Genomic DNA, 21,922 nt, shown 5'->3' on the forward strand with positions numbered 1-21,922 from the left:
GCGTTCTTGAACATTCTCCCCACGTTGAACGCTGCAGGTTCAACTAGTACGAGACATTTAAATTTCGTGTGACTGGGTAGTGTACGTGTCCGGAATGGTTTGACGTGGTTGTGGAGTGGGTGGTTGGATTGGTTCACCTCCTCTGTTCAGAAATCTCCATCCAAGGTAGAACATTGAAGACATGATAAGAGCTGTGTAATTTATCGCCATATGGTGATGTCTGTCGGAACCGTAGGTGGTGCGTAAAGTTGAAATGTCAGCTTCCTGTAGTTTGTTCTGGAGATCTGTTAGCTGCTCGGTATGGTTTATTAAAAGCTGATCAGTCCGAGTTGAGAATTGCAGTGGGCTCTCTCTCATGCGTTGTTAGATTAAATTTCGGAAAGCGAGAGTAAGATGCTTGAATAAAGTTTGATGCATTATAATGACCTCGAAGAGTGACTTCCGAGGTTTTAAGGGTGCAAATTGGTTCAAGGTTGATGATTCCGGAACCTTGGAGCGTGTATTGTAGAGTTTTTGTTCCGCAAACAGTGCTGACGTCAATTTCACATGTGGTAGCATAAATCCATTGGTTCTTGTGATGTAGTTGTTGCCAGATGATAGGCTTCTTGTAAATGTTGAGTTTGCAGCTGTTTGTTGGTTTATGTCTGAACATATTTACTTCGCACGAAGCCGCCATAGATCCCTTCGAGAACATTGCGTGATTATTATCGCAGATAAAAATGTCACTGCTTGGTTGAATACAGTTGCGAATGTCATCGCTGGAGAGTGGCATGTATTCATCTCGATGGAGATTGATCGCCAAGTACACTGTTTGGGGGTGTATCGCTACAAGGGTGCCGTTCTCGTTTGCGGGCACCGCAAATATCTTCAACAACTCAAACGATTGCTGGTCAACAAGATGAAGTCTTATCTCGAACATAACCTTGTCTTTAGTGACTGCTGCCTTTGCTCGCATGATTTTGTAGAATTGAATGAGGTCAATGTCATCGAAAGGTAGAACTCGTGATATCGGTAGATGAGCCTTGATTACGTTAATTTCTCTTTGCAGCTGATCCGGCGTTAGTAAGAATGGGCTGATCCTACCGTGATGAGAGTCTGTAAGAACATTAACGATTTCCGCTTCAACTTGGCGTAGTCTTGTTGCTGCTAGAGTTAGTTCGTTGGCAAGAAGAGCTACTGTGTGAGCTATCCTTAGCTGAGCTTTGTTAAAATATTCTGTGTTACGAAAGGCGTGCCAATTTTGTTGTTCGATCTTCAGGGAGTTCATCATCCCAAGATATTTGATCCTCCCAAAGTTTTTGAATGAATATCTTGGCTGCCACTACAACTGGGCTTGCTATAGCCAACGGATCGTAGATTCGTGCTACATCTGATATGACAGATCGCTTAGTTATCACTGAGACTGGCTGAAGATTTGCCCTAAGGCAGAATTGATCCGATGCTGGGCTCCATATTAGTCCCAATGCCTTGATTGACGCGTTTTTAAAATCAAGGTTGACTTCTTGATCATCTTTGCACACCACTTCCGCAACTTGAAGCCGGCTTCCTTAAGTAAGGAGGTGAGTTGAGGTTGCATTTCCTTAGCTGTTACTAAACTATCTGAACCGCTCATCCCGTCATCGACGTAAAAGTCCTGCTTCAGGATCGTTGCGCCAAGCGGATATTTGTCCATCCGGATAGTCGCTAGCCTTTGTAGACACTTTGTCGCCAGATAGGGAGCTGATGATGTTCCATAAGTGATGATGTTTAGTTGAAAATGTCGTACAGGCTCCCCTGGATTATCCCTCCATAAAATGAGTTGAACGTTCCTGTCTCGTTCGTCCACGAGAATCTGACGATACATTTTTTCAATATGGGTGGTGAAGACAAATCTGGGTAGTCGGGAACGTAGAAGCATTCCAAATATGTCCCCTTGCACTGTTGGACCAGTCAGTAAAATGTCGTTTAGTGACCGATTTGTTGACGTTTTTCCTGAAGCATCAAATACGACTCGAAGTTTAGTTGTGCTGCTTTCCGGACGCAAAACACAGTGATGCGGAATTTAGTACCGAGGGCCTGGCAGTTTTTTGGGATCGATTTGACTCATGTGACCAAGATCTTCGTTTGACTGCATGAAGTCCTTGTATTGTTTTTCAAGATTGTTATCGCGTTTGAATCGTCGTTCTAAGGCAAGGAACCTGGAATATTCGGATGTTTCTGATTCACCAAGTGTTGCGGCATCCTCAGACAGGGGTAGACGTACAACAAATCTTCCATTGAGATCTCTGGTTGTGGTTTGAATGAAGTGAGTTTCACACGCCTGTTCTGCAACTGTGATATTGCTTTCTGCAGGAACTTCCTCGATTTTCCAGAACTTTTCAAGTAGTTTGTTTGTTGCTGTATCGTCTTCACTAAAAACTGCACATGTTGCTTCGGTTGTGCTGTCGTCGGCTAATCTCCACTGGCGATCCACCCACGTTTTGTGTTCCTCAGGACGGGTAAATTGTCTGCTAAGTGTAATGTTCCTGATAGCAGAAGATGAAAGTAAAATTCTGCGCTATGTAACACATCAATTGTTAATGTAACACATCAATTTTTGCCGAATTTTGGAACGATGGGTCTGCCAGCATTATGTTTTTGGGAATAGACCAGGATCAAATGTCGAACGATACACTAGGTTGATGTGTTATTATGTTTGGGAGAACATAAGCCTCCAGCCTGGATGAAAACTTGCTTGTGAGTGACTCGAATTTAACGTTTACCCGCTGTGTAGCTTGTCTGGATCTTCCACTAATTCCTTGAATACCTAGTGTTGCTCGTTCTGGTTGAATGGATAGGGCTATGTTAATTTAGGATCCTGAATATAACAATGCTCGGAATTTTCCGGATCGCCCATTGTTGGCTGTTATTTCTATTACTGCTGTTGCGAGTAGAATCCTTGCCGGGCGAGCGTTCGCTGATGCCACTGAGGTTGAGCGTAATGCTTCACTACTAGATTGTGAGGGTTTGTTGCTGGCAATTTGTTGTTTTTCAAGATGCAGCAGCGAATTGTGTTTACATGAACACTTAGTGCATGTCATAGATGTGCATTCCTTGTAACGATGATCGGGTTTAATACAGTTTACGCAAAACCCCTTCTTTTGTACCCACTTAAGGCCATCCGCAATGCTCATTGCCAAGAACTGTTTACAGTAATATATTGGATGGCCTTCCGCACACAGGGGACATCCGCTTGATTTGCACGTTGTTGTTGTTGTTGCTATTTGCTTTGCCTTGTCCTTTCCACCAACAGCTTCAAGTGCTTGGAAGCGGTTTCGTAAGACCTTCGGGAAATTGTTTAACGTCTGTAGCTCTGTGGGGTTTTCCAGCGATTGTTCGTACATGATGTGTGTTTGTTGAACCAATTTTTTGACCAACACATGTAAAAGTACCGGGTCCCAGTTGTCGATGTTGATCCCAATGTTCGTCAGTGCGGACAGACTTTCGTTGAGGACGTCGTGGAACTCTTTCAGAGATTTGGTCTCGGCCGTTAAGTTTCCCCAGCAATTTTTGGAGTGTTCTATGCCGTTGTGTAGTTCCCCTCAGTGAGATCCAGGTGACGTATTAATCGCTCTGCTTCCCCGCTTAAATTTGCCTTGAGATACCATATCTTTTGGATTGTCTATTGAATATCTTGCTCATGTATCATTGTCGAGAATATGTCCGAAAATGGTTGCCACGATAAGCAATCTCCATTGGACCTTGGTATGGATATCTTTGGTAGCTGTAGGTTGGAACTACCCTTTGCTTGCTGCACTGATTCCGAGCTTATGCTTTCGCTTGATTGTGTTTTAGAAAGAGACGCTATTTGAATTGCTACGATCTCTTCTAAGGCTTCATAGTCTTAATTTTCCTAACCCTCAGCCGCCGGGTCTGCACACATTTCCCAAATGTCCAAATGGATAGTCTCGATCTTCTGCCATAATCTGTCTATAGCAGATAGAGATTGGACTGGTGATTCCTTCGTAGCGTTACATTGAATTACACGTTTCAATGACGATTTAAGTGCTCCTTGACGTCTTATCAATCCATGAATGTTGTTTGTACTGCTGGACCCTGATGAAGATTGGTTGCCTGGGGGTGAAACAGCTCCTTGATCTACCACCAATTATGAAGTGGATGCGGATGGGTTGTCTGCGGTAAACCCTGCTCCTCGTTCTGCTGGCAATGGCTTCGTTTGCCTGCTCAGACCTTTAATTAGCTGCTCTACTTCCTCAATAGTTGTATTGTATACGATTCCTATTGATTTATGGATGTCTTCGACAATATACGGGTCATCTTTGCTCAACATCGGGTTGTTGCGTATGATATTTTCCGCTGTGTCAAAGGCTTTCCATTGAGCAATTAAATCTTCTTTTTATTTGTGTAATACTTCACAGATCTTCGCTCGTGTGGAGTTTTCTTTATGTTGGCTACCGCTTTTTCTATGTTTGCGGCCCTTTCTTTTTGACGGATTATCAAATTCTCTAGGTTTTCCATTTTTGAATTTCGCTGGTACGGGAAGACTTCAATATCGACTGCGTGCTCTGATTAATGAATTCCTTTGAGTTCCTTACCACTGGTGGGGGGAAATCAATTAATATTTTTTTTTTATTTTTGGGGTCACCAATGTATAATTTTGAATATTCAGGGAATATTCTTTTCCTAATATTGTTCAAGTACAAACAAGAACAGCTGTAGATGGGAAATAGGGTACTTGAACCGTATGTTGATTTTAATGATGTAGAATGCAAATTTGTTCTAGCATAATGTTTTATTTCATTCACGTTATTTATACTAAATAACTGATGATTAATTGATATACTAAGTTAACACATACCGTATATCTAGCCTATGCTATGTCAATGACTTAAATAATATTTATGCTGACTTAGTATATTAGTGTTAATGAACTAGTGCAGCAGAAGTCGACAACCTGTCCAACTGTTGACGGTGAAATTAGATTCTTTATTTAAATTGGTCTGCTATTTACTTCTGCTGCTTACAATGCAAATAATATTTAAATATATATGCTTTATAATATAGCAGCGTAAATGCTGTTTTACTATGGGCTTAATGTTAATTATATATATGCTATATAATATAGCAGCGTAATGATATAATGAAGCTGCGTTCTTGAACAAAATGTTTTGCCACACACAAATGTTTTGTAAACTCGTTAGTGGTAACCAATTCGAACACATAAATCCGAACTGACACTAACCCTTTTGTTTATGTACCTTCCAGCACTTGTCGTAATTTCAATTGAATAACTGACAAAATTTTATTGATTTCCAAATGTATATATACCTATGAGCTAGTTACATTCTTACCTATGCGTTGTACGAGAATTCAAGAGTTTGCATATTGCAGTGTTCCACTTGTCGGCCAAGTCATTTTGGTGAATTGGGAAATATGGTAGCATGATCTGCTTAACTAACGTTATCCGGGGTTTTTTATAAAAAAACACGGTTTTGAGTTGCGTAAAACTTTATTATTTAAAATTAAAACACTAACTGAACTTGTAAGATGACAATTGATTCTTTTATACCATTTTGATGTTATCATTAATGCTTACATATCAATAATATTATGGTCTCACAATTAATGCTTAGTTAGTTCCGAAGAACTTTTGGTAATTATGGTCTTACAATTAATGTTTACTTATCAATTAGTTAATTCCGAAGAACTTTTGGTATATTGGCCCAGTTCCTTGGAATTGGTGAAATATACATTTTATGATTAAAAATAAACTTGGTGGAAGTTTCGTTCTGTTTATTAATTTTAGAAGAATAAATAATGAAAAGAAAATGAAATGAAATGAATAAGGTGGTTCACGATGATTTATATTACAAACATAGGTGTAGCTATAACATCCCCACCGTTAGTTTGAGGCTCCGTCAAAATTACAAATTTTTGCTTAGGTTTCAATATAAACATAATGCAAATGATTGTTATGAATAATATTATTATCGCGCCAACACTAAAGCTTAATACTATTGTTTTGTTATTGCGATGTATTATGCCATTCATGTTATTTTCATATTGTTTTTGTTTTAGAGTAAGAGTTTCAAGGTTGAGATCGTTAATGGTAATGTTTTTTTGTTACTATATTAGGTGAAAACATTTTATCATAGACTTTTATGTGAACATTCGTATAAGTTTTGTTTAGGGTTTGAATCCGACAATTTTCAAATTTTAGAAGAAAGTTTCCTGTTTTTTTAACGTTATTTTATTACAATTATGAATGATGATTGAATTAATGTTTTTAAATATTAAAATACCTGGAATTATTTCAATAACAATTGAGTCATTTAATAGTTTAATTGGACATTTAGCTTCTTCAAACATTAAAATATTTCTTAAACACTCATTGTTAATTTTTATCATATTTTTAAGTAGTTTGTTTTCAACATTCGGTTCATATATATTTTTATTAGAATCAACTAACACTTCCTTCGTATTCAGTGCTATGGATTTGTTAAATGTATTAGGCACGGGTTCAAAATGGATTCTTGAATAATATTATTCAGACAATTCTGGTATTTGTAAAATAATAATGAGGTTTTCATTGTGAAAAGCTACCGAAACTTTAATATCTTTGTAGCATTCAAAATCCGTTATAAGTTCTAATTCGGTTGCAGTTAATATGTTTGATGGAATTATTCCTAGTTTGCTAGAGAATATAATTTGTCCTATGTCGTCTATATGGTGTTTAAGTAGTATAATGTCATTGTTAATTTGATAAACTTGTGTCATGTATGTAAATTCGTCTTCTAAGCTGCTTATCTTGTTCTGTATTGTTCTCTTGAAATCATTTAAGTATTTTTCTATTTTGTATTGCTGGCCGTTTATATGATTAGTAATATTTTTTATTTGGGAAGATATCAGATCGTTTACTTGTGTAAGTTTGCCAACCTTGTCAGTTAGATTTGATTGTTTACTATAAAGATATTTAAGTTTGTTTGCGATTTCTTTTTCGTCATCACTATAGACTATCTATTTTGGCTTGAAGTAGGTTGAAATTTGTATCTATAGTGTTAATTAATGGTTTATTATCAAGTGTAGTTGTTTTAAGTATGTTGATGTTTTCCATGATTGTGTTTAATGTGTTTTGATATGCAGTTAGATTCACAATGTGTAGAATTTTGTTGTAATGTGCAATGGTTTGAATTGTCCGATTTTAATTGGTATGTATCCGTTGTTATTGGTCATGTCTTGAATGTCGAGGTTTTGTGCCATTGTAGTCGTAATCAGTATCAGTATCAGAAGTGGGTCCATTGTCTAAAAAGGATAAGGGAATAGTTTAGGATTTTATAGTTGGGTTATCTCTGTCTTGGTATCGCTTCTTTGGTTTGATGTGTACTTTATAATATTTTAGTTTGGTTATCGTATTCTCTATATGGTCATCATCTATTTTTGTACCGTCTATTTTCCTATATTTCCTATGGTTTTTTCCTCCTCTTATTTCTTTGATAAAATTTGTTCCATCTTCTAATATAATATCTTCTCTGTCAGTAGTATAAAAATATCATATTACATTAAAAATATCATATTACAAAGAGCATTAATTTGTTAATGGAGTGTTTAATTATGTGTGAACAAGTGTCCTAAAGAGGGTGTGGGTTTACATTTAATAGGGTGGGTCGGTATGACTATGCGCCTGTGCACTTGAATCCGTATTTCTAAATATATGTTTCTATGCTATATTAATAAATATGTTTGCATCTGTTGTCTATAGGATAATATATGTCTATGCCTTGGAAACGCTAGGTGTTAAGTGATGAGGGTATAAACGAGTATGCGCCTGTGTAATGGATTAATTTGTTAGTCTTTGGAAATGTATGTGTCTATGCTGCCTTAAAAATATGTCAAGGTCAACGAAAATGGCTGCTTTTTATAAATATTTTGATGCATGCGTGTAAACCGAGATTGGATAATCTCACACTTTCAGGAATTTGTTTATTTTTTTTTTTGTTATGTTATATAGTGGTGACCAACATGTGTGGTTTAAACTGCAAGACACTGCGTGGACACTGCTCTTTAAGCATGGAAATCAGCATTTAAGCATTTTTTGATGAGGGTATAAACGAATATGCGCCTGTGTAATGGATTAATTTCTTGGTCTTTGGAAATGTATGCTGCCTTAAAAATATGTGCGCCTGTAATTTAGTCAGAACTCTTCTATGAAGGTTAACAATTATGGGAAAATGTGCATTTTAACATATGTGGATGCGTTAAATTTGGAAAATTGAATGTAAAACTAGTATTTATCGATTGAAACTCTTTTATCAAGATGAATGAATAAGGGAAACTATATAAATATTTTTATGCATGCGTGTGCAGGAAAATTTTGAAGGGATTTATTTCGTGTCCATGTGTGTAAACCGAGATTGTACAATCTTACACTTTCAAGTATTTGTTTATTTTTTATGCCATATAGTCGAAACCATCTTGTGTGGTCTAAACTGCAAGACACTGCATGTCTACGAATAAGTATTTGTTTATTTTTTATGCCATATAGTCGAAACCATCTTGTGTGGTCTAAACTGCAAGACACTGCATGTCTACGAATAAGTATTTGTTTATTTTTATGTCATATAGTCGAAACCATCTTGTGTGATCTAAACTGCAAGACACTGCATGTCTACGAATTCCGTATGCGGTTAATCTTAATTGAAAAAAAAAAACGATAATTAATACTGAAAAATTCTCTTTTCTCTAAATATACAAATTTCTCTTCTCTCAAATTATTTGAGAGTCGTCTTTTTCAAATACGTCTTTTAAACATTTGTCTGGAAACTACTTTGTAGTCGTCTTTCAACTTTCTCTAAAACTGTTCGTGTTTTCCTTAAGTCGTGTTTTTAAAATTGATTAAATATAAAAATATATTTTATTCTCAAAAAAAAAAACAAAAAAAAACGTCTACATTTTTACAATGGCTGTACATAACATTGATTCCCTATTCCAACGGATTACAAGCAACAAAGCTGGACTCATTTGCACTTTCAACTCGCTGAGTAATAAGAAAATTTTGCATCTCAAAGATATGGAGTTGGATAAAATATATAATATTGAAGGGGCTTATAGAACCTGTACAAAGTATGGTGACTCTATTCTACTTATTCTTGAAAATCACGTCATATATTTGCCCAAAAGATATAATTCTCTGTCTAATGAAATGATTGATCGCATATCTGGTGGATCCTTTGCTATTTATAAGAAGACTTCTATGAATAAGGATGATAATTCTGATTTTAATCTAGAGCTGAAAGAAGTCATCAATACACCAACACGTTTTTCTAATTTCTATAAGTAACATAAATGTGAATTTGAAAAAAAAAATAAATGAAAATAAATAAAAATAATGAAAATCACAACTTTTTCTTTTATTTTGAAAATATGTGGTGAGTTATGAAATGCATGGAAAAGGGTGTTAGTCGTTTTTAGATTGCTCAATTGTAAAGATGTATTCAATGCAATCAGAGTACAAAAATTTGGAAAGAGAAGACGAACGTTTGAAAACGTTTCAAAATTGGCCATTAAAAATTATAGATTGTAAAAAATTGGTCATGTTAGGCATGTTTTACATGGGAGATCTGGATAAAGCAAAATGCTATTTTTGTGGAATTGAATTCTATGGGTGTTTGCCTGATGACTGTCCATTAAGGGAACATTTGCGATGGTCACCAAGCTGTTTATTGTTAAGACGATATCCAACATCAAATATATCCTTAAATCCTGAAGTATTAAATTCGTTGCTCCCCCCTCCTTCTTTTGATGTATGTGGTAAATGGAAGTAATTTTAAAAAATATTATAACCTATTGAAAATTAATAAAAAAATATATTTGTTTTTGTTTTATTATTTTATTTTTCTTCCACTAAATATTTGATATAGGGAAAATTGTTTTCTACAAAGTCAACAATTTTAACCAAGTTATTGAGTGAACATTTATATCTTGCACCACTGTGATTAGTGCAAGTGGTGAAATAATTTTTAATTTTTTTTCAAATTTATTTTATTTCCTAAATCTATGATTGTTGTGTTGATATAACGTTCCAAAAAATCTTTCTTTGCACGTCCCACAAGAAAAATATATTTGTATTTGTTGAGAGGGGCTAGAACGTCACCAACACTGAAATAATCTAAAGAGCCATCTCGCCAATCCAATCCATTGATAAATTTTTTACAATAAATATTCTTTTTATGTCCATCTTTGTTTAGCTTTCTGCTATCAAAAGGGGGTCGAAACAAAAAGTTATTTGGTGTTGAAGAAGATCCAGACATAAACGATAACTCCTTCATATATATACATTTGTCATTTCCGTGGCAATATTGGAAGTCCACAACCGCAATATCGTCTCTTTTGAAAGTTGACATTTTTAATAATTGATACTAGTAAAACACAATGTTCAAGGAGGTGGTTTATATTTCTTTAGAAGCAGATACTTCAAGCATAAATGACCACAATTGAATGTATTAAATTTTTGGGTTCTATTATAATTATATGTTAAGTTGTTCCCAAGATATTTTACAACATCAAGCGGTGGTTGAAGATTTCCGAAACTATCATAGTATTTGACTTCTTTATAATTTTCACTGTAAGCTACCCAGTGTGTACCGGGACCATTTTGAGTATCCAAGTTAATAATACCACATTCTCTGTTATGGGTTGTTTTTGGTAATTTATCGCGCATGTAAACTCCTCTAAAAAAAGGTATGAATTTTTTACCAAAACAATTCAAATCAAAATTTGTGAGTGCTCGTTTGGGCAGCTTTTCTAAAAGTTTTTTTGAGCATTATTTGTATAAATTCCAAATCCAGTTTTATAAGGTTTGAGGAAAAGTCCTTTTCCAACTGCTTTTGCTTCCATGGCTTTATTGTGTCTAACACTCTCTTCAAGTTCTTTTTTTTGCATTTTTTGTAGCAATTATAGCTCTTGCTATGACAGAGCCTCCAGACGATAGTGCTCCCAATGCTCCAAGACCTGTCAGAATGGGTATCAATGGAAGAAATCCACCAATTTTTGGGACGTTTATAACTCTTGGTATTAGAGCTTTTGATTTTTTTCCATGAAGTGATTTTTGAAAAACTTTTCTGGAAATTTTGATAGCGCTATTAATATCTAATGGTTTTTCGTTCTTCAAAACAATAGTTGCATTTGTAATTGCTTTATGAAATAATCTTTCACCACATTTAGTATTTTTCTTTTTTTTTTTTTGGTTTCAATCCCTAAACCAAATTTTGCTTTTGCTTTCATTATGTTAGTTACGACGTATGCGCTAATTTTTCCCCTATAGAACTATTTTTAGCTTTGACTCTATTCCAAGCTCTTTCCGCAAGTTCTCTATCAGCCTGATTCCGATGATTTAAATTTTCGCTTTTTGAATATTCAATATCATGTAATTGACAAGCCTCATCCAATGGGTTAATACCTTTATCTCCTCTTTCCAAACGGGTCTTTAGTTTTGTACCTGGTCCACAGAATTGGTAACCAGGAAGGTGAAGCTCAATGGGTAGTTTATTTATAATTGTATTCAGAAGACCTCCTCCATGAACGTACCGTTTTGACATAGCTTTCTTCCCTTTATATACAATCATTTTATACTAAATTTTATCCTAAATATATGAATAATAAATTTATATAAAGATTAAAATCATCTATAAAAGGTTTAGTAATGAAAATGCATCTTGTTAAGCAACAATCAAATATCGTGGTGAGAAATTTGGATTTCACAGAAGCACACACAAAAGACATAGTGATCTTCTACCAAATTCGATTAGAGCTCTGATAGTAGGTCCCTCTAATTGTGGCAAGACCAATGTTATGATAAGTCTAATAGAGAGCGCAAACGGATTAAAATTCAAAAATTTATATATTTATTCAAAATCTTTATATCAACCAAAATATGAATACTTACAGAAACTTATTACTTCTGTCAAAGGAATGGGTTATTTTACATTTTCAGACAATGCTGATGTTATTCAACCAGATAATATAAAACCAAATTCCATAATAATATTTGATGATGTAGCATGTGAAAAACAAAACAGCATTAGATCGTACTTTTGTATGGGTCGACATAAAAATGTAGACTCTTTTTATTTATGTCAAACCTATACACGAATTCCGAAACATCTAATTCGCGATAATGCAAACATGATTATCATGTTCAAACAGGATGATCGGAATCTGAGAAATATATATAACGATCACGTTGGGAGTGACATGAATCTGGAAAAATTTGTAGATATTTGTCGTGAATGCTGGAAGGATAAATATGGCTTTCTTGTAATTAGTAAAGATGATGAATTCCATAATGGACGATATAGAAAAGGCTTTGATATTTTTATACAACTTTAGTTATAATTACACTCTTATATATAGAGGACGTTAATGTTTTGCTTATAGAAGATTATATCTAGTAACACAAACTAAGTTAAAATGGAAGAATCAATTTTGAAACAATTAGTAAAATCGCGAAACATTTTGAAGAAAAAGTTCCAAAGCCTAAAAATGGGTGAGGAAGAGACAATTAAAGGGTTACAAAATACATTTAAACCCTTAACTGAACCTCTTAACACACTTGTAACATTAACAAACGAAAATGTTCACAATAATTCTTTAATAAAACCTGAACAAGATACGGAGATAAAAACTATATATATATGCAAAACGTCTTATTACTAGCACACCACATAAAACGAAAAACCAAGAGAGTGTTGATAGAATTATTATTAAAAGCGAAAAATCTAATATGGATAGTACAATTTATCCTAATAATGGTGAAATGAACTCACAAGAAATTTCGGAACAAGGAGATGATGAAACATTTTATTCACAGGATGAGAGTAGTATGAATTTATCCTTTATGAAGAAAAATAATAAGTTGGATACAGTGTTTGGACCTAATATAAATAAAAATGGAGAATGGAAGTTTGGTAACCAAGATCTACACGTAAATAATGAAAAAATTATTATTGGAACTCAACGGTGGCATTTTACACCAGGATTATTTGACTTGCTTTTTTCAAAACATCCTAAAAACTATGATTCTACAGAACTGGATATTTATAAAACTATATTAAAAAACACAAATGCTCACAGAGTAAATTTTGATCCGAATGGTAGGATAAAATCAAACAAAGGGTACAAGTACAAAAATATTATAAAAAAGATAATTGATACCCACATTGGTGAAGGATTAATGACATTAAATTTTCAAAAACCCTCCTATAAGTTAGTTTATTTAAAATAAAACTATCATTTCGAGTGCTTGACTACGACTAAAACTTTATTAATGATATTAAGCTTATAAATTAACAATTGTGCTTACGCTAACATTTCTTTTTTGAATTCTATTTGGCAATAAGAAAACATGAGCTTATTAACAATTTCACTTACGCTAACATTTCTTTTTTAAGTTCTATTTAACAAAATGCCAATAAGTGAGAATGGTTTATGTTGCAATATGAGAAGTGACTTATTTAAATGTCATTTACCTTTTGTGAAAGGTTTATGTTGCAATATGAGAAGTGACTTATTTGAATGTCATTTACCTTTTGTTCAATAAATTGACTGAATGCAATGTTTGCAAAAGTTAAGAGAATAAAATTGTTGTTAACTCTTCCCCCTTTAGATTGATTGTCCACAATCAAAAGTATGGTATCTGAGTAATTTTTGCAATTGGATAATTGTTGGAATCATTTTGACTGAGAGTTACATTCTGTGATGGTCGTGAAGTGTCTACATTGATTCTAGTAGATATCTGATCTTTCTTATAATTACGTTTCCTATTTAGACAGATCAATAATATCATGATAATCGCAGAGATCACTAAAATGTAATTTATGACATAATTTAGTCTATTTTCGATATTCAAAAGTTCTATGGCCTCTGTATTATTAGCATTCATTTCTCTTATTAATACCAATGTAAGAGTCTCCTCTACATACGGGTTTCCTACTATTGGTTGCACGATGGCAGGTAATGGATTAGAAAAGGAGATTTCTGAAAATGAGAAAGTTTTACCATTTACTCTCAACGTTTCGTTGTGGAATTTAATAAGGTAAGTACCTTTAAGGTCATATGATTCTTGACCTACTAAAATTGTACCGTTAAATTTGTTTAGTAGAAGAGTGCCGGGAATAATTTCTTCTATAGTATCAATATGGAGATTATTTATCATGGAACAATTTGAGGGTTTACTGCGTATAAGCCTAGGGATACATTCAGAATCACTAATATCTTCTATGTTGTTGTCTTTGCATATGGTCAATTCATTGAAGTTTTGGCATTTATTCTTAATACCGAACGTTTTTTTATCGCAAATCAGGATTTCGTCAAATTCGATCTTAATGGCAATTTTGTTGGTTTTTACAGGTTTTATTCTTATTTTATTACATGATTCATTATAGGTTGTAGGAATATTTATAATATAAATTAAAGAGTTAACATTAGAGGCTATTCTTATCTCGCCGAAATCAAGAGATTCTTCGGTATTTAAATAAGTTATGTTTTCTTTATCAGCTAAGGTTTTGATCATATCCATTTCATATTTGGATAATATGAACGAATTAATGACCCCTGCCTTTGCCCAATCTATAGCGTATTTTAGGTTTGAAATTTCGGTTTTAATAATTTGTAATTTGTATTTTAATTGGTCTATTAGAGAATTTTTTATTTCTTCGTTTTTCACTGATTTAAGTATTTTATTTGTTCGTGAAGTTAATTCATTTAATTTTTCTAACGACATTCTATTGATTATAACCTGTCTATTGTTATTTTGTAATACATTATTCATTTTTTGTTCAATGATTTCAAAATCAGCATGATCTGGATTACCTGCGCTCCATTTCCATGCTGATCCAATAAAATCCAAGGATCTCTTGTTTCTCGGTTTTAAGTTATTAATGTGTATCTGTAGTTGTTCTATATCATAGGAAAGGAAAGGATAAAGGGAATGGGAAGTGCTCACATTTGAGTAGATGATGGTCTGTATATCGTTGACTACCTTTTCATATTTATCAATATCAACAACATGCACTAGTTTCACCGTGCCAGACTGAATTCTAGCAGATCCAGTATCGATAGCTACCACTCGTGAATTGGTGTAATCTAGTATCTTCACCTCGCTATAAGCAAAAGATGATAACGCAATGCTAAAAGGAAAAGAATTTTAGAGGATTATATTCTATTAGTTACGTATATTATTTTTATGAATAATTTTTCCACTATTTGTCAATACAGTGGTATGCCTATTTTCTTTAACTATTTCTTGTCTATAATTTTTAGAAAGTTTAGTCCCCAATCTTTTATTAACCTTAACGAATATTGTTTCTCCTACTTTATACTCTTTCGGGGCACTTTTTCCACGATTATGGTAATTCAGATCAGCTATTTGTTTATCCCTAATAGTTTTGACTATCTTCGCTATCTCATTTTCGCGTTGTTTAGGATTACAATAGGACTTTTTACCAAAAAATACATCGGTTGGCTTTCTTCTTAGGGATGAATGAACGATATTATTGTATTCGAAGATGGATTTGTCCAAAAGTTCAGATAAATTAAGTTGCGTTCCTTCCGAATTAAGGCATCTCATAATTTCGGAGAGGGTTGAGTGAAATCTTTCTATTTGACCGTTTACAGTACTAGCATAAGGTGGAATCCTAAAAACTTTTACATTGAATTCATTCTCCATCATGAATATTATGGATTTCGAATTGAAAGATTTTTCATTGTCCATGACAACAATTTCGGGCATTCCAAAGTTTAGAAGCATTTCCCTAAGTGGTTGTCTAATATCCTCTGTTGCCCTTGATTTCAATATTCTCGCCTGGGCATATTTCGTAAGTTTATCAATTCCTGTCAAGATGGACGTCCTCTCTGTAATGTAAATATCAATGTGAACGATCTGTCCCGGATATTGTGGAATTGGTGTCTCTTGAAGATTTATGTTATTTGGGTGTCGATCATATTTATTTTCTTTACATATTTTGCATAATTTGGTCACCTTCTTTATTTTAGCTGTCATCTGAGGGAAGTAACATCGTTCGAGAAGTTGAATTTTATTTTCAAAAGCATTTCTATGTGCCCTCATATGTTCGTTTATTACCTCTGCCTCTTGATCCGATTCATCAATGATATCCGCTACCATTTTTCTTGTGTAGAAAATTTTAAATTTGAAGAAGTTTGTGGAGTATATTTCTTGTATCTTGCCAAGTATTTGGTCAGTAGTCTTTATGCAATTTGTTACTGAGGGGTTTAAGAATTTACTTAAAATTTCATTAAGTCGTTCTTCGGTGAAATTAGGTTCCAAAATAATATGACGATGGTATGTTGAAAACACGATCTGGAATTCGTATGACGGTTTTTCATGTTGTTCTATTATTATCTGGTTCTTAAAGACGTTTATTGGTGCGTCAGTAAATTGGATGAGGTTATTAGGTGAGCTCTGAACACTATGTTGTGTAGCAATTATTGAGTTTATCTGAAATACTTGTTGAGGGGGTCTAGATAATGCATCTGCAACAACGTTAGTTTTGCCTGGTTTATAGAGAAGTTCGTAATTATATTCCTCCAGAGACGCTTTCCATCTTTTAAGCCTGCTGTTCGAATTCTTGTTTGATAGTACGTATGTAAGAGGTTGGTGATCCGTAAAAATTTTAATTTTCACGGAACCATAAAGATAATTCCTCAGCGTTTTGATTGCCCAGATAATCGCGAGCATTTCTTTTTCGTTTGTTGCGTAATGCTCTTCCGCTTTGTTCAGTGTTCTGGAAATAAAAGTAATAGGTCTACCATCTTGTTCCAATACCGCGCCGATTGCGTAGTTTGATGCGTCCGTGGTGAGGTGGAACTCTTTCTCGAAATTGGGGTAGGTTAGTATAACATCTTCTGATACTAACGTTTTTTTAATTTTGTCAAACGCATTTAATGCGTCATTGCTCATTTTGATCTTCACCTTGCTGGACATGTTTTTGGACATTTGTCCCTCCTCCCCTCTTAAAAGCACGGTTAAGGGTTTTGCCAATTTGGCATAATCCTTTATAAAGCGTCGGTAAAACCCTGACATACCTAGAAACGATCTCAAATCCTTTATTGTTTCAGGGATTGGGAATTTATTAATCGTTTCCACTTTTTTTGGATTTGCTCGTATTCCTTTGTCTGAAATCAAGAAGCCCAGAAATTCTACCTCTGTTTTGAGAAATTCACACTTGTCTAGTTGAACTTTCATGTTGGACAACTCTAATGTGTGAAAAACCTTTTCGAGATTTTCAATATGTGTCTGTTCGTCCTTACCAAATATGATGATGTCATCTATATAGACATAGCAGATCTTCCCGATGTGTTCGCGCAATATATCATCCAAGGCCCTTTGAAAAATTGAAGGGGCATTTCTAAGACCGAACGGGAGTCGCGTAAACTCGTACTTCCCGTTATTAACCGAGAATGCGGTTTTCTCCATATCACTTTCTTTAAGAGGGATTTGATGGAATCCGCTTTTTAAATCTATTACAGAAAAGAATTTATTCTGACCCAATTGAGAAAGAACTTCATTAATCTCAGAAATAGGATATCTGTCGGGGACTGTGACCATATTGAGTTTTCTGTAGTCAATAACTACTCTAAATTTCTTTACCCCTGAAGCATCCATTTTTTTCGGTACGATCCATACAGGTGAGTTGTATGGTGATTTTGAGGGTCTAATAATGCCCTGAGTCAATAGTTCTTTTATTTGGCGTTCGACTTCATCTTTTAAATGCATGGGATATGGATACCATCTGGAGTAAATAGGGTTATCGGTATTGGTTCTTATTTCGCCTTTGACTGATGTTGTATACGTAAGCGATTCATTTGTTCGGAGAACAGATTAGGATATTTCTAGATTATTTGATTAATTTTGGACTCTTGTTCCTTAGTCATATGATCAGATCTTATTTGTATGTTGCTAATTGATTGTGAAACCTGTTGCTTTAACCGTATTTTTATGTTGTCTCCTATGGTCATATAATTTTCTGCAGTGTAGATAACTGCTGATAGGCTCTTCAGAGTATCGTTTCCCAGTATCGCATGAAACGATGTTAAAACAGGTAGTAAAAAGAATTTAATGTTAATTTGTTTCAAACCGAAGAGATTTAGAAATGTATGGTGGGTTATAGCAGTTTTGCCTCCAACGGATTTTGCGTAGAATTTTACTTTGTTTGGGTGACTTGATTTTACTAGGGAATTCTGTATATAATTTTTATTAGATCCTGTATCCACTAAGATTCTTAGGACCTCACCAGAGCTCGTCTTAACTTCAAAATATGGCAAAGACGAGCTTTCTAATCTAAAAAATTAATGTCAGCTGTTTCGAGAATATCAGTTGAGCTCTCCTCATCATACCGACTATCCACATTTTCGACATATTCTGGAAAATCTTGGAGATTATTTTCGATACCATAAGTCATTGCTTGTTGGTAGTATAATTCATCCTCGTTAGCGTGAACTTGACCGTTTATTTCCTGGTCAGTACTTTCTATGTGGAAATTTCGTTGGAATTTTTGGGGTTGTTGGTATGTTTGTTCTGGTGGTCTTTTCCCTGTGAAATCATTATTTTGTCTTGGCCTATTCATGTAGTTAACAGCACATGATTGCATTGATTGGTCTATTTCCATAGGAATAGGCTTTGGTTGAGGTTTCGGAGCGAGTGGACGTGGTGGTGGGTTATTGTGGTTTGGATTGATATTCTGATATCGTTGAATTTGGGTCGGGAATTGTCGGTTCCGATTGAAGTATTGTAAGGGTTGGGAATTATTGTTAAAGTATTGGGGTTGATGCTGTTGGTAAATGTTTTGAGTTCTAAGGGGTACAGATGTTACTTGAGGAAATGCATCATGAGTTCTGTGGGAGACTTGGGGTCTAAAATTTTGATTGGTTTTTGGGTGTTGTGGGAGTTTGGTATTTTTACCATAGGCGTGTTCTGTACGGAAGTTTTGGTTTTGCATTTTTAGACACAGATGGAGTGCCTGTGGGAGAGTTGTTGGCTCCCGAATGCATAACAATTTTGCGAGGTCGCCTCTTAGTCCACGAATGAAAGTATCCAAAGCTTTATCCCTATAGGTTTGGATTAGAATATCCATGGTTCTTTACCAATAGTCATACACGAAATATTATTTATTATTAGAGAAAGGTGGGTGTAAACGTTCTGATAGAAATCTTGAACTGTGTTATTACCCTGAATAAGAGTGGTCATTTGGTACTCTAAAGTACCAAGATCACGTTTATCAGCATAATGCAATGCTAGACAGCGCGAAATAGATTCCCAGTTCAAGGGAGTATTGTAAGATTCGAGAGCAGCATCGGCCGTCCCAATTATTTTATTTCTGATAACATTCAGGATTGCAAAATATTTCGGAGTACCTCTCGTTGATTCGTACAGGTTTAAAACCCGTTCCACACTCTTCTTCCAAGAGCTAAATTCTGTGTGATTGCCGGAGAATTCCCTCAGGCAGCGAACTATATCGGGAACCTTGTCTAAATCTGTAAGGTTCTCTCTATATCGTTCGTCTATGCCCTGATCTATCCCTGAAATATCCGCATTGGGATTTAACATATTCTCTACTAAATTTCTGCATTGCTCCCTACAAATTCTAGTTACTACGTTAATAATGTCTGCCTCAGATTGAGCATTATGATTGGTAGGTGGGATGTTAGGATTGTTGGGTTGATTATTGGGAGGAGTTAGTATTGGAGGGCGGATTAGATTATTTGGATTAGACATTTTTTTTTTTTTTTTTTTTTAGATATTTGTAGTTTAATAAGGATTTGAAAATATATTACAATTTCGTGTTTGAAAAAAATTTTTTTTCTTTTTATTGTTATTAACGATTTTTAGGATTCAAGTATAATTAATCTTATGGAAAAATAAAAATCAAATACTTATAATATCTTAACTAAAAACTCACAACCAAATTATAGCTGATTTCATATTGGGGGTAGATCTTCCTTTATGTAGATTTGATCCTTTTACGTTTTCAATCTGGTGACACGGTTTCCCTTTTTGTTCTTGGCAGGTATTCAGTTCACTATTAATTGCTTTAGTATCCTTTTTTACTATTTTAGTGTTTAGTTTAAGAGTTTGCATAAATGAATTACCAGTTCACTATTTTTTATTGCTTTAGTGTTCTTTTTTACTATTTTAATGTTTAGTTTAAGAGTTTGCACCAATGATACACTTCTTGAGTGTTACTTTTCTCACTACTTTAGTGATTTTTTTAAAATGATACACTTAAGTGTCTTTTTGAATATTTTTTATCTTAAAGATTTTTCACTATTTTAGTGTTCTTTTTATTTAAAAATTATACACTACTTGAGTGTCTTTTAATATTGTTACGAATTTGATAATTATAGATATAAGTTTATTTAAATTAGTTTCCGTTAATTTAAAATTTCAAATTGTAACGATAAAATTTCGCTATCACTTGTTGGAATCATCTATTCATTTTCTAGTATTTTCCTGAATTTCTTTTATGTTCTTTTGTTTGCTTACCGAAATGTTAGTTCTTACTCTCTCATAGAATAACAACCCCTTTGCTTTGTTATTTTGCTTTCTCATTTCATCTCATTGTCTATTGTCATTGTTGTTGTAGTAATGCGAGCATATATCTATGTGAGTGTGTATGTGTTTGGCAGCCACCAGACGAATTACTTAATGGTCGTAGATCCTTCTAGCATTGTCTAAGAATGTTCTGGCGTTGCCAGAATATTGTAGTGCTAACAGAATGTTCTCGTATTGCCACACCGTCATATATAAAAGCGCTCGCATGCTGCTAACGAGTCAGTCTTAATTAAAGCGTCAAACGAATAACTTCAGTGTGAACGAATTGTAAAGTGTGAAGTCATAGTAAATAAATTGTAGATTGTCGTTATTTAAAAGAACTGTGTTTTAATTGTCGGGTAATTAAAAACGCCTAAATATAAAAACGTAACAATTGGTGTCGGAAGTGAAATAACGAAAAAAAAATCTACAATGAAGTTTAATGAGCTTCGTGTGGAAGACTTAAAAAAGGAATTGAGCAAACTGGAGCTGCCGACAACAGGCAATAAGGCCCAGCTTCAAAAGCGTCTACTGGAAGAGTTTGAACGGCGTAATATGGACATTGCCACGCATGAGTTTGATTATAAGGAGGACATTGATGAATCAATACTCGTCAATACAAGCAGTGTAGAAACTCCATCTGTGGCTTCGAGTGTTGTGGATTACACATCAATGCTCAATGTTTTGAGCAAAATGATGGAAGCAAATTCTAGAAAAATGGAAGAAAAATTCGACGAAAATTCTAGAAAAATGGAAGAAAATTCTAGATTGCAGAAAGAAAATGCCCTACAAATGGAAGCAAGTTCAAGAAAATTGGAAGAAAAATTCGACGAAAATTCTAGAATTCTCAATGAAAAACTACAACAAATTTCTGAAGGCATGGAAAAACGTGTGGACCATATAGAAAATCAAATTGTGGAATTGGATAAGAAAGTTCTTTCTGTGGATGAGAAAATTATGGTTCATGATGAGAAGTTTCTGCACATCGAGAAAAAAATGTCAGAGCTGGAAATTAAAGGTGGTCCAGTGCGCGTCATTGAGGGCTCAAAAATCAAAACTCCTGTTTTCGATGGCTCAACGTCATTTGATGTCTTCAAATTCCAATTCGAAATGGTTGCTTCTAGAAATTTGTGGAATGACGATGATAAAGCAATTGAACTTCTATTGGCATTAAAGGGCAATGCTGCTGATGTGATACAAAGCATTCCCGCTGATTCTAGAAATAACTATAATGAAGTAATAGCGGCGCTTCAACGCAAGTATGGTGGAGAGCACAAGCAAGACATCTTTAGAATGGAATTAAGAGGTAGAGTCCAGAAATCAAACGAGACTCTACAAGAC

The 21,922-nt window shown here is 34.4% G+C and overlaps 1 protein-coding gene across 1 annotated transcript; it reads right to left on the bottom strand.

Annotated features, from left to right (window-relative positions):
• Nucleotides 1-319: 319 nt before the first annotated feature.
• LOC142235625 (uncharacterized) lies at nt 320-1,267 on the bottom strand. Its single transcript, XM_075306888.1, has one exon. It carries the CDS (start codon nt 1,265-1,267, stop codon nt 320-322), a length of 948 nt encoding a protein of 315 aa, XP_075163003.1.
• Between the last annotated feature and the right edge of the window lie 20,655 nt (nt 1,268-21,922).

This window comes from Haematobia irritans, chromosome 4 (genome assembly GCF_050003625.1).
Source record: "Haematobia irritans isolate KBUSLIRL chromosome 4, ASM5000362v1, whole genome shotgun sequence".
NCBI lineage: Eukaryota > Metazoa > Arthropoda > Insecta > Diptera > Muscidae > Haematobia > Haematobia irritans.